Below are 12,500 nucleotides of genomic sequence, written 5' to 3'. Positions count from 1 at the left end.
AATATAACCAAAGAAAAAAAATAAACCAAAAATACCAAAAATAAGCAAAATAAATAAATAAATAAATACTCCCCCCCCCCAAAAAAAAAATAATAATAATAAAATAAAAAATAAAAAAATCGAGACAAGAGATCTATAAATATTTCGAGCGCCTCTCGAAGCTAGCGTAGAAATAACAAACAACAATAACAACAAACAAATAAACAAAAACAACTGAAAAATAGCGAAAAAAAAAACAGAAATAACAAAAAGAAGCAAAAAAAAAAGAAACAAAATAAATCGAGACAAGAGATCGAGAAATATTTCGAGCGGCTTCTCGAAATTAAAAGCAGAAATAACAAACAACAATAACAACAAACAAACAAACAAAATAAAAGATAAGAATAAAAGAAAATAGAATAACCCAGAAATATGTAAAAAAGAAGCCGATAAAAAGCAGAAAAAATAAAACGAGACAGAGATCTGAAATATTTCACCCAGCGCCTCTGAAGCAGCCGCCGTACCGAAGCTAAAGTAGAAATAACAAACAACAATAACAACAAACAAACAAACAAAATAAAAGATAAAGAATAAAAAGAAAATAGAGATAACCCAGAAATAGCAAAAAGAAGCCGATAAAAAGCAGAAAATAAAACGAGACAGAGATCGAGAAATATTTCACCCAGCGCCTCTCGACAGCCGCCGTACCGAAGCTAAAGTAGAAATAACAAACAACAATAACAACAAACAAACAAACAAAATAAAAGATAAAAAATAAAAATAAAATAGAGATAACCCAGAAATAACAAAAAGAAGCCGAAAAAAAGCAGAAAATAAAACGAGACAGAGAACGAGAAATATTTCACCCAGCGCCTCTCGTCATCCGCCGTACCGAAGCTAAAGTAGAAATAACAAGTAACAACAACAAATAAAAGCAAAAAAAACAATAACCAACGAACAACAACAAAAAAAGAAAGAAAACCAACCAACCAAAATAACCAACGAAAAAAAACAGAAATAACAAGCAACAATAACAACAAAAAAACAAAAAATAAAAACAAGAAAATAACCAAAGAACAAAAAAGAATAAACCCAGAGATAACAAGAAGAAGCCCCCAAAAAAAAAAAATAATAATAATAAAATAAAAAATAATTAAATCGAGACAAAGGATCAAGAAATATTTCGAGCGCCTCTCGAAGCTAGCGTAGAAATAACAAACAACAGCAACAGCAAGCAAATAAACAAAAGCACAGCAAAGAAAATAAAACCCAAAGAAAAAAACAGAAATAACAAAAAAGAAGCTAAAAAAAAAAAACAAAATAATTCGAGACAAAGATTTCGAGAAATATTTCGAGCAAAATTTAAAGCAGAAATAACAAGCAACAATAACAGAAACAAAAACAAAAACAACAAGAAAATAACCAAAAGAAAAAGAAAACAGCAGAAATAACAATCAGCAATAACAAAAAACAAAGAAACAAAAAGCAAAAACAAAAAATAATAAATAACAAAAAAGATAAAGCAGAGATAACAAAAAGCCCCCCCCCCCAAAAAAATAAAGATAAATAAATAAATAATAATAATAAAAATAAAATAATTAAATCGAGACAAAGATAAACAATTGCAAAGCCGCCTCTCGAAGCCCCAACGTAGAAATAACAAACAACAATAACAACAAACAAATAAACAAAAACAGCAAGAAAATAACCAAAGAAAAAAACAGAAATAACAAAAAGAAACTAAAAAAAAAGAAACAAAATAAATCGAGACAAGAGATCGAAACATTTTTCGACTTCTCAAGAAATTAAGCGAAATAACAAAAACAATAACAACAAACAAACAAACAAAATAAAAGATAAAAAATAAAAAGAAAATAGAGATAACCCAGAAATAACAAAAAGAAGCCGAAAAAGCAGAAAATAAATCGAGACGGAGATCGAGAAATATTTCACCCAGCGCCTCTCGACAGCCGCCGTACCGAAGCCAAAGTAGAAATAACAAGCAACAACAACAACAACAAAACAAACAAACAAACAAAAGCAACTTGAAGAAAATAACCCCGAAATAAACCAAAAATACCAAAAAGAAGCCGAAAAAAGCAGAAAATAAATCGAGACAGATCGATAAATACTTCACCCAGCGCCTCTCGACAGCCGCCGTACCGAAGCCAAAGTAGAAATAACAAGCAACAACAACAACAACAAACAAACAAACAAACAAAAACAACAAGAAAATAACCAAAGAAATAAACCAAAAATACCAAAAAGAAGCCGAAAAAAAGCAGAAAATAAATCGAGACAGATCGATAAATACTTCACCCAGCGCCTCTCGAAGCTAGCGTACCGAAGCTAAAGTAGAAATAACAATAACAACAACAACAACAATAAGCAAAAAGACAACAAAATAACCAAAGAAAAAAACATAAGTAGAAATAACAATCAACAATAGCAGCAGCAACAACAACAAACAAACAAAAGCAAGAAAATAACCAACGAAAAAAAAACAGAAATAACAAGCAACAATAACAACAACAACAAACAAACAAAAAACAACAAGAAAATAACAAAGAACAAAAAAGAGACAAACCAGAAATAACAAAGCCCCAAAAAAAAAAAATAATAATAATAAAAAGATAAAATAATTAAATCGAGACAAAGATCGGGAAAAATATTTCGAGCGCCTCTCGAAGCTAGCGTAGAAATAGCAAGCAAGAATAACAACAACAACAAATAAACAAACAAACAAAAAAGAAAAAATAACCAACGAAAAAAATAAAACAGAAATAACAAGCAACCATAACAACAACAAACAAGCAAACAAAAACAACAAGAAAATAACCAAAGAAAAGAAAACAAAGCAGAAATAACAATCAGCAATAACAACAACAAAAAACAAAAACAACAAGAAAATAACCAAAGAAAAGAAAACAAAGCAGAAATAACAATCAGCAATAACAACAACAAAAAACAAAAACAACAAGAAAATAACCAAAGAACAAAAAGACATAAACCAAGAGATAACAAAAAAGCCCCCCACCAAAAAAAAAATAATAATAATAAAATAAAAATAAATAAATCGAGGTGAGATGCAGAAACATTTCGAGCGCCTTCTCGGGAAGCTAGCGTAAATAACAAGCAACAATAACAACAAACAAAAATAAACAAAAACAACTTAAGAAAATAACCAAGAAAAAAAACAGAAATAACAAAAAGAAGCTAAAAAAAAAGAAAAAATAAATCGAGACAAGAGATCGAAATCTTTACGAGCGCTTCTCGAAATTAAGCAGAAATAACAAAAAGAAGCTAAAAAAACAAAATAAATCGAGACAAGAGATCGAGAAGCTATTTCCGGCGCTTAAATTAAAGCAGAAATAACAAACAACAATAACAACAAAACAAACAAACAAAATAAAAGATAAAACAATAAAAAGAAAGGCAGAGATAAACCAGAAATAACAAAAGAATCTGAAAAAAAGCCAGAAAATAAATCGAGACATAAATCGAGAAATATTTCACCCAAAAAAGCGCCTCTCGACAGCCGCCGTACCGAAGCCAAAGTAGAAATAACAAGCAACAATAACAACAAACAAATAAACAAAAACAACAAGAAAATAACCGAAAAAACGAAAATAACAAAAGCTAAAAAAAAGAAACAAAAATAAATCGAGACAAAAGTCAAGAAACATTCGAGCAGCTATAGAAATTAAAGCAGAAATAACGACAACAATGCCAACAAACAAACAAACAAACAATAAATAAAAAAGATAAAAAATAAAGATGAAATAGAGATAGCAGAAATAACAAAGAAATACCCCAAAAAAAAAATAAATAAAATAAATCGAAACATGGATCGAGAAATACTTCATATAACCTCTCGACAGCCGCCGTACCGGGAAGCTAAAAGTAGAAATAGCTGCCAGCAACAATAACAACAACAAACAAACAAGCAAGCAAAAACGACAAGAAAATAACCAAAAGAAAAGAAAACAAAGCAGAAATAACAATCAGCAAGAACAACAAAAAAAACAAAAAACAAAAACAAGAAAATAACCAAATAACAAAAAAGACATAAACCAGAATAACAAAGCCCCCCCAAAAAAAATATAATAATAATAATAAAATAAAAAATAATTAAAATCGAGACAAAGATCATCGAGAAACATTTCAAACGCCTACCGAAGCTAGCGTAGAAATAACAAACAACAATAACAACAAACAAATAAACAAAAACAACAAGAAAATAACCAAAAGAAAGAAAACAAAGCAGAAATAACAATCAGCAATAACAAAAAACAAAAAAAACAAAAAGCAAAAACAAGAAAATAACCAAATAACAAAAAAAGAGATAAACCAGAGATAAGAAAAAGCCCCCCCCCAAAAAAAATAATAATAATAATAAAATAAAAAATAATTAAATCGAGACAAAGATCGAGAAACATTTCGAGCGCCTCTCTCAAAGCTAAAGTAGAAATAACAAAAACAATAACAACAAAACAAATAAACAAAAACAACAAGAAAATAACCAAAGAAAAAAAAAAACAAATAAACAAAAAGAAGCTAAAAAAAAAGAAACAAAATAAATCGAGACAAGAGATCTCGAAATTAAAGCAGAAATAACAAACAACAATAACAACAAACAAACAAACAAAATAAAAAGATGAAAATAAAATAAAATAGAGATAACCCAGAAATAGCAAAAAGAAGCCGACAAAAAGCAGAAAATAAATCGAGACAGAGATAAGAAATATTTAATCCATCGCCTCTCGACAGCCGCCGTACCGAAGCCAAAGTATAAATAAAACAACAACAATAACAACAACAGCAACAAAAACAAACAAAAACAACAAGAAAATAACCAAAGAAAAGAAAACAAAGCAGAAATAACAATCAGCAAGAACAACAAAAAAACAAAAAACAAAAGCAAGAAAATAACCAAAGAACAAAAAAGATAAACCAGAGATAACAAAAGCCCAAAAAAAAAAAAAAATAATAATAATAATAATAAATAATTAAATCGAGACAAAGATCGAGAAACATTTCGACGCCTCGAAGCTAGCGTAAAAATAACAAACAACAATAACAACAAACAAATAAACAAAAACAACAAGAAAATAACCAAAGAAAAGAAAACAAAGCAGAAATAACAATCAGCAATAACAAAAAACAAAAAACAAAAAGCAAAAACAAGAAAATAACCAAATAACAAAAAAGAGATAAACCAGAGATAAGAAAAAGCCCCCCCCCCCAAAAAAATAATAATAATAAATAATAATAAAATAAAAAATAATTAAATCGAGGCAAAGATCGAGAAACATTTCAAACGCCTCTCGAAGCTAGCGTAGAAATAACAAACAACAATAACAACAAAGCAAATAAACAAAAACAACAAGAAAATAACCAAAAGAAAAAAAAAAAAACAAAGATATATAAAAAGAAGCTAAAAAAAAAAGAAACAAAATCAAATCGAGACAAGAGATCGAGAAATATTTCGAGCGCTTCTCAAATTAAACAGAAATAACAAACAACAATAACAACAAACAAACAAACAAAATAAAAGATAGAAAATAAAAAAGAAAATATAGATAACCCAGAAATAGCAAAAAGAAGCCGACAAAAAGCAGAAAGGCTCAAATCGAGACAGAGATCGAGAAATATTTTCACCAGCGCCTCTCGACAGCCGCCGTACCGAAGCTAAAGTAGAAGCCAACAAGCAGCAGCAATAACAACAACAACAATAAAAACAAACAAAAACAACAAGGAAAATAACCCAACGAAAAGATAGTAGAAATAGCAAGCAACAATAACAACAACAACAAAAAACAAACAAAAACAACAAGAAAAATAACCAACGAAAAAAGATCAAGTAAGAAATAACAAGCAACAATAACAACAACAACAAAAAAATGAAAATAACCGAAAAAAAAAGAAATAAACCAAAAAATACAAAAAAAAAATATTAAATAAAAATAAATCAGAGACAGAAATCGGGAAATATTTCACCCAGCGCCTCTCGACAGCCGCCGTACCGAAGCTAAAGTAGAAATAACAAAAGCAACAATAAAAAAAAAACAAAAAACAAAACAAACGATAACCAACGAAAAATAACAAAAAAAAAAAGAAAAAGAAAAAAAAAAAACGCATTAGCAACGAAAAAACAACAACCCCCCCCCCGCCAGAGGTCATCCATCTCCAGGAGTGGGATCGTCGTCGGGAACTTCCGAGAACGACTCCGCCGTGGTATTGGCTGCAGGTAATTTTTAAGCCCCCTTTGGGTATCCTGGGTACCCTGGGTACGTGACCTGCCGTACTAAGTACTGTACCGCTAGGACAAAGGAGGAAGAACAATGTTTGGGTGGAGGGAGTGGGAGAAGGAGAAAGTGGAAGAAGAGAAGGGAAAGGATGAAGAAAGAGAGGGAGAGGGAGGGAGAAAAAGGGGGGAAGGAGGATGGAGAAAAGAGAGGGAGAAGGATGGAGAAGAGGGAGGAAGGGAGTGGGAGAGGGAGGGAGTGGGAGAAGGACAGGGAGAGGGAGAGGGAGAGGGGGGAAAGGATGGAGAAAAGAGGGAGAAGGGATGGAGAAGAGAGAGGGAGAGGGAGAGAAATTAAGGAGAAGGAAGGGGGCGGGGAGGAGGAGGGAGAGGGAGAAGTATGGAGAAAGAGGAGAGTGAGTGGGAGAGGGAGGAAGGAAAGAGAGGGAGAGGGAGTGGGAGAGCTGTGGAGAAAGAGAGAGAAGGAGAGGGAGAAGGATGGAGAAAGAGAGGGAAAGGGGAGAGGGATGAAGAAGAGGAGAGGGAGAAGGATGGAGAAAGAGAGGAGAGGGAGAGGGATGGAGAAAGAGAGGGAGAAGGATGGAGAAAGAGAGGGAGAGGGAGTGGGAAAAAGGAGAGGGAGTGGGAAGGCTGTGGAGAAAGAGGGAGAGTAGGGGAGGGGGTAAGAGAAGAAAGGAGAAGGGAAAACAGACGTATAGACGGATAAAGATGAATGAAATAGATAGATAGGATGAAAGAAAGGGGGAGAGAAAGAAAGAGAAGTGAAGGGGAAAAGATAGATATAAAAAGAGAAAGAGAGAGGAAAAAGGGGGAAAAGGCGAAAAAAAGAAAGATGAAAAGAGAGAGAATCAGATAGACAAACAAAGAGAGACAAAGAGAGAGAGAAAGAAGGAGTGAAAAGAGGAAATCACCCAGTGTAACTATAATAATTCATTCGTTGATAGATACGAAAGACTTATCCCATTTATCTATTTATTTATATATCTATTTACCTATTATCAATTAATTTATCTATTTTAGAGAGAGAGAGAGAGAGAGAGAAATGCGTCAATAAAGTCAAAATCTCTATTATTCTTTTATATATAAAGATAAATTATTTGATATAGCAATGACTGCAATGTTAGCAATGATAACACGTTCGGATGATAATAAAAAATAATAGTAATGATAATAATAATAATAAAAATAATAATAATAAAAATAGTAATCATAGTAATGATAATAATGATAATAATGATGATAATGATAATAATAATAATGATGAAAATAATAATGATAGTAATAATGATAATAAATGTATTAATAATAATAATGGTAATAATGATAATAATGATGATAACAATGATAATAATAATAATGACTGATAGTAACAATGATAAGAATAGTAATAATGCTTATGTTAATAATGATAATGATAATAACATCAATAGTAATAATGATAATAGTAATGGTGATAATATTGATAAAGATAACAATAATGATGGTATTGATAATGATAATGATAGCAATAACAACAGCAATGATGATAATGATAACAGGAATAGTAATAATAATGTTAATGATATTAATAGTTATCATAATGGTTATGATAACAGTGACAGTTATGATGTTAATGATAACAATGATGTTAAGGATGATAGTAATTAAGATGGTAATATGGATAATGTTATTGATGATGATAATAATACTGATGGATATTGCAATAATGAGAAGTTAATAAAAGTGATAATGATGATGATAATGGTAAAATTAACAATAATGTTACCAATATCATTATCATCATATATCATTATTATTATCATTATTTTCATTATCATCATCATCATTGCTACTGTTATCATTATCATCATTATCACTATTATCATTATGATCATTATCATCATCATCATCATCCTTATCATCATTATTATCATTGATATCATGATCATTATTAATAAAACAATAATAATGCGACCCCACTTCGAACGACCCATACCTACGACCTAAATATACTTGAAAACGCCCCTTGCACTAAGAAAAGGGGGAGGGGGAACATAATCCCCTCACAACCAAGAGGGTCTCGACTAAATACGAGTCCACGGAGCCACTGAGCAAATCCTCAATAGCAGCGGCACTAGAACTAGCAATGTTAACTAGCACTTCGCTTGTAACCGATCTGTGACGGAAAAAAATCGTGAAATCTGAATACGCTTTAGACCTTTTGGTCGAGTGACCTGGAGTACAGATTGACCTTGGGTACACGTGCCCTCGGGGGTGGTGAGGGGTGTGTGGGAGGGAAAAGGGGGGAGGGTCAGGGAGAGAAAGGGACGTAATAAGGGCAAATAAGGGCATGAGGTTGGGGGAGTGGGGGTAGTTGGTTGGGATAGGGGAGGGGAGGGAGGCGGGGGTTGCCGGTAGGGGGGAAGGGATGAGGAGAGGGTGGGGGGTTGAGGGTGGTGGGGAAAGTGGTGGGTGAAGGCAAATGAATGAGGGGTAGGTTATGGGGGCATGTGGTTTGGGCGGGTTATTGGGGTCTGACGAGTGAGGGCAGGTTATTGGGGTCTGAGGAGTGAGGGCAAGTTTTATTGGGGTCGGGCAGTGAGGGCAGGTTATTGGGGTCTGATTAGTGAGGGCAGGTTATTGGGGTCTGGCCGAGTGAGAGCAGGTTATTAGGTCTGAGGAGTGAGGGCAGGTTATTGGGGTCTGACGAGTGAAGGCAGATGGTTGGGGCGAGGTTATTGGGTCTGAGGAGTGAGGGGCAGGTGAGGTGGGGGCAGGTTATTGGGGTTGAGCAGGCGAAGGCAAATGGTGGAGGTAGGTTATTGGGGTCTGGCGAGTGAGGGCAGGTTATTGGGGTCTGAGGGGAGTGAGGGCGAGTTATTGGGGTCTGAAGAGTGAGGTTAGGGGGTTGGGGCAAGAGTTATTGGGGTCTGATGAGTGAAGGCAGATGGTTGGGGCAGGATTCGGCCAGGGTCTAACTAGTGAGGGCAGGTGGTTGGGGCGGAGTTATTAGGGTCTGATGAGTGAAAAAAGGGTATGAGGCAGGTTATGAGGGTCTGAGGAGTGAGGGGCAGGTGGGCTGGGGAAGGTTATTGGGGTCTGAGGAGTGAGGGCAGGTGGCTAGGGAAGGTTATTGGGGTCTAGGGTGAAAGGCAGTGGTTGGGGCCAGGTTATTGGGGTCTGACGAGTAGAGAGGCAGATGGTGGGGGCAGGGTGTGGGGTCTGACGAGTGAGGGCAGGTAGGGAGCAGGTTATTGGGGTCTTGATGAGTGAAGGCCAGGTGAGGTTGGGGCAGGTTACTGGGGTCTGGCCGAGTGAAAGCAGATGGTTGGGGCAGGTTATTGGGGTCTGGCGAGTTAGGGCAGGTGGTGGGGGCAGGTTATTGGGGGTCTGGCGAGTGAAAGCAGATGGTTAGGGCGGAGTTATTGGGGTCTGGCGCGAGGAGTGGGCAGGTGGATTTTGGGGCAGGTTATTGGAGTCTGATGAGTGAAGGGAGAATGGGGCAGGTTATTTGGGTCTGACGAGTGAGGGCAGGTGGTGGGGGCAGGTTATTGGGGTCTGGTGAGGGAGAGGTATTGTGGGGTGCAGATTATTGGGGTCTGACGACGGCAGATGGTTGGGGCAGGTTGTCAGGGACTGACGAGTGAAGGCAGATGGTGGGGGAAGGTTATTGGGGTCCTGGCGAGTAAGGGCAGGTGGTAGGGGCAGGTTATTGGGGTCTGAAGAGTGAGAGGAGATTGTAGGGGCAGGTTATTGGGGTCTGGTGAGAGAGCAGATGGTTGGGTCATGTTATTGGGGTCTGAAGGAGTGAGAGGAGATGTGGGGGCAGGTTATTGGGGTCTTAAGAGTGAGGGCAGGTGTGGTAAGGTTATTGGGGTCTGGCGAGTGGCGGCAGGTGGTGGGGGCAGGTTATTGGGGTCTGGCGAGTGGCGGTGCAGGTAGGCAGGTTATTGGGGTCTGGCGAGTGGCGGCAGGGTGGTGGGGCAGGTTATTGGGGTCTGAAGAGGAGAGAGGAGATTGTGAGCAGGTTGTTGGGGTCTGGCGAGTGAGAGAAGATGTTGGGTCATGTTATTGGGGTCTGTGAGTGAGAGGATATGTGGGGCAGGTTGGCTGGGGTCTGACGAGTGAGATAGATGGTGGGGGCAGGTTATTGGGGTCTGACGAGTGATGGCGGGGGGTGGGGGCAGGTTATTGGGGTCTGTCAAGTGAAAGCAGGTGGTGGGGGCAGGTTATTGGGGCCTGAAGAGTGAGGGAAGGTAGTTGGGGCAGGTTATTGTGGGTCTGCTGAGTGAGGGCAGGTGTTTAGGGCAGGTTATTGTAGGTCTGGCGAGTGAGAGGGAAGGTTATTGGCGTCTGAGGAGTTAGGGCAGGTGGTGGGGGCAGGTTATTGGGGTCTGATGAGGAGGGCAGGTGGTGGGGGCAGGTTATTGGGGTCTGGATGAGTGAGGGCAGGTGGTGGGGTGTTGCTGGGGTCTGCGGAGTGAGGGCAGGTATGGGGGCAGGTTATTGGGGTCTGGTGAGTGAGAACAGGTCGGGGAAGGTTATTGGGGGTCTGGCGAGTGAGGGCAGGTTATTGGGGTCTGAGGAGAGGAGGACAGGTGGTGGGGGAAGGTTATTGGGGTCTGGTGAGGAGGGCAGTGGTGGGGGAAGGTTATTAGTCTGATGAGTGAGAGAAGATTGTGGGGGAAGGTTATTAGGGTCTGGAGAGTGAGGAAAGGTGGTGGGGGAAGGTTATTGGGGTCTGATGAGTGAAAGAGATTGTGGGGGCAGGCGGCTGTGGGTCTTCGGCGAGGAGAGAAGGTTATTGGGGTCTGGCGAGTGAGGGCAGGTTATTGGGGTCTGATTAGGTGAGGGCAAGTGGTGGGGGCAGGTTATTGGGGTCTGATGAGTGAGGGCAAGTGGTGGGGGCAGGTTATTGGGGTTCAAGGGAGTGAGAGCAGATGGTGGGGGCAGGTTATTGGGGTCTGAGGAGGAAGGGCAGGTGGGTGGGGGCAGGTTATTGGGGTCTGGTGAGGGAGGGAAGGTGCATTTGGGGAAGGTTAATGGGGTCTGAAGAGTGAAGGCAAGTGGGTGGGGGCAGGTTATTGGGGTCTGACGAGTGAAGGCAGGTGGTGGCGGCAGGTTATTGGGGTCTGGGGTGAGTGAGAGGAGATTGTTGGGGGCAGGTTACTGGGGTCTGGCGAGTGAGAGTAGATGGTGGGGCAGGTTATCGGGGTCTGAAGAGTGGGAAAGCAAATGGTGGGGGCAGTGTTGGTTAGGTCTGTTTGAGCGAGGGCAGGCGATGTGGGCAGGTTATTGGGGTCTGACGAGTGAGGGCAGATGGTTGGGGCAGGTTATTGGGGTCTGGCAAGTGGAGGGTAAGGTAGTGGGGGCAGGTTATTGGGGTCTGGCGTGAGGAGGGCAGGTGGTGGGGGCAGGTTATTGGGGTCTGACGAGTGAGGGCAGGTTATTGGGGTCTGAGGGAGTGAGGGCAGGTGTGTGGGTGCAGGTTGCATCTGGGTGAGTTAGGACAGGTGGGTTGGAGGCAGGCTAGTTGGGGTCTGAGGATGAGGCAGGTGGGGGGCCAGGTTATTGGGGTTTGGTGAGTGAGGACAGGTGGTGGGGGCAGGTTATTGGGGTCTGACGAGTGATGGCAGGTGGTGGGGGATGGTTATTGGGGTCTGGTGAGCGAGGGGCAGGTGGGTGGGGGGCAGGGTTGCTGTGGGTCTGGTGAGTGAGGACAGGTGGTGGGGGCAGGTTATTGGGGTCTGACGATGGTAAGGGGTGGGGCAGGTTATTGGGGTCTGGCGAGTGAGGGCAGATGGTGGGGGCAGGTTGTAAGGAGAGTAGGTTGTGAGGACAGGTAATTAAGGACAAAAAGTATATAGGTAGTCGGGAACAGGTGGGGGAAGTGGGGTTGAGGGGAGGGGAGGGTCAGCAAGGGGGGAAGAGTTGAGGGAGGGGAGGCACACGTAGGGGGAGGGAGGGGGCAGGAGGAGGGGAGGAGGTTGAGGAGGGGAGGCACACGTAGGGGAAGGAGGGAGGGCAGGTGGAGGGAAGGGGGTTAAGGAGGGAGGGAAGGGGGTCGAGGCGGGGAGGCACACGTAGGGGGGGGGGAGGGAGGGAGTGGGTGTGCGGGGCAGGTGGCACTCCGAAATGCCCACCTCGTCCCTTCCTTCGGGCATGAGTGACCACGACCGAGCACGCACGAACACACCTGTAGATAAAGACATACGACACGTAGCTGAAAAGCGAATTTATTCTCATGCTCATGAAAGCATGCATGTGCACGTGT

The 12,500-nt window shown here is 40.0% G+C and overlaps 1 protein-coding gene across 1 annotated transcript in view; it reads right to left on the bottom strand.

Moving 5' to 3' along the window:
• LOC138867622 (uncharacterized) overlaps positions 1–12,500 on the bottom strand; it is a 52,113-nt gene that overhangs the window by 32,998 nt on the left and 6,615 nt on the right. The window contains exons 2-5 of the mRNA XM_070144128.1: positions 9,749–9,945; positions 9,412–9,616; positions 8,935–9,055; positions 8,294–8,402 (exon numbers count right to left, since the gene is read on the bottom strand). Of these exons, the coding sequence (XP_070000229.1) occupies positions 8,294–8,402; positions 8,935–9,055; positions 9,412–9,616; positions 9,749–9,945 (632 nt within the window). The remainder of the gene's footprint in view (positions 1–8,293; positions 8,403–8,934; positions 9,056–9,411; positions 9,617–9,748; positions 9,946–12,500) is intronic.

This window comes from Penaeus vannamei, chromosome 31 (assembly GCF_042767895.1).
Source record: "Penaeus vannamei isolate JL-2024 chromosome 31, ASM4276789v1, whole genome shotgun sequence".
Classification (NCBI taxonomy): Eukaryota; Metazoa; Arthropoda; class Malacostraca; order Decapoda; family Penaeidae; genus Penaeus; species Penaeus vannamei.
This window is presented reverse-complemented; position numbering and strand designations above follow the sequence as displayed.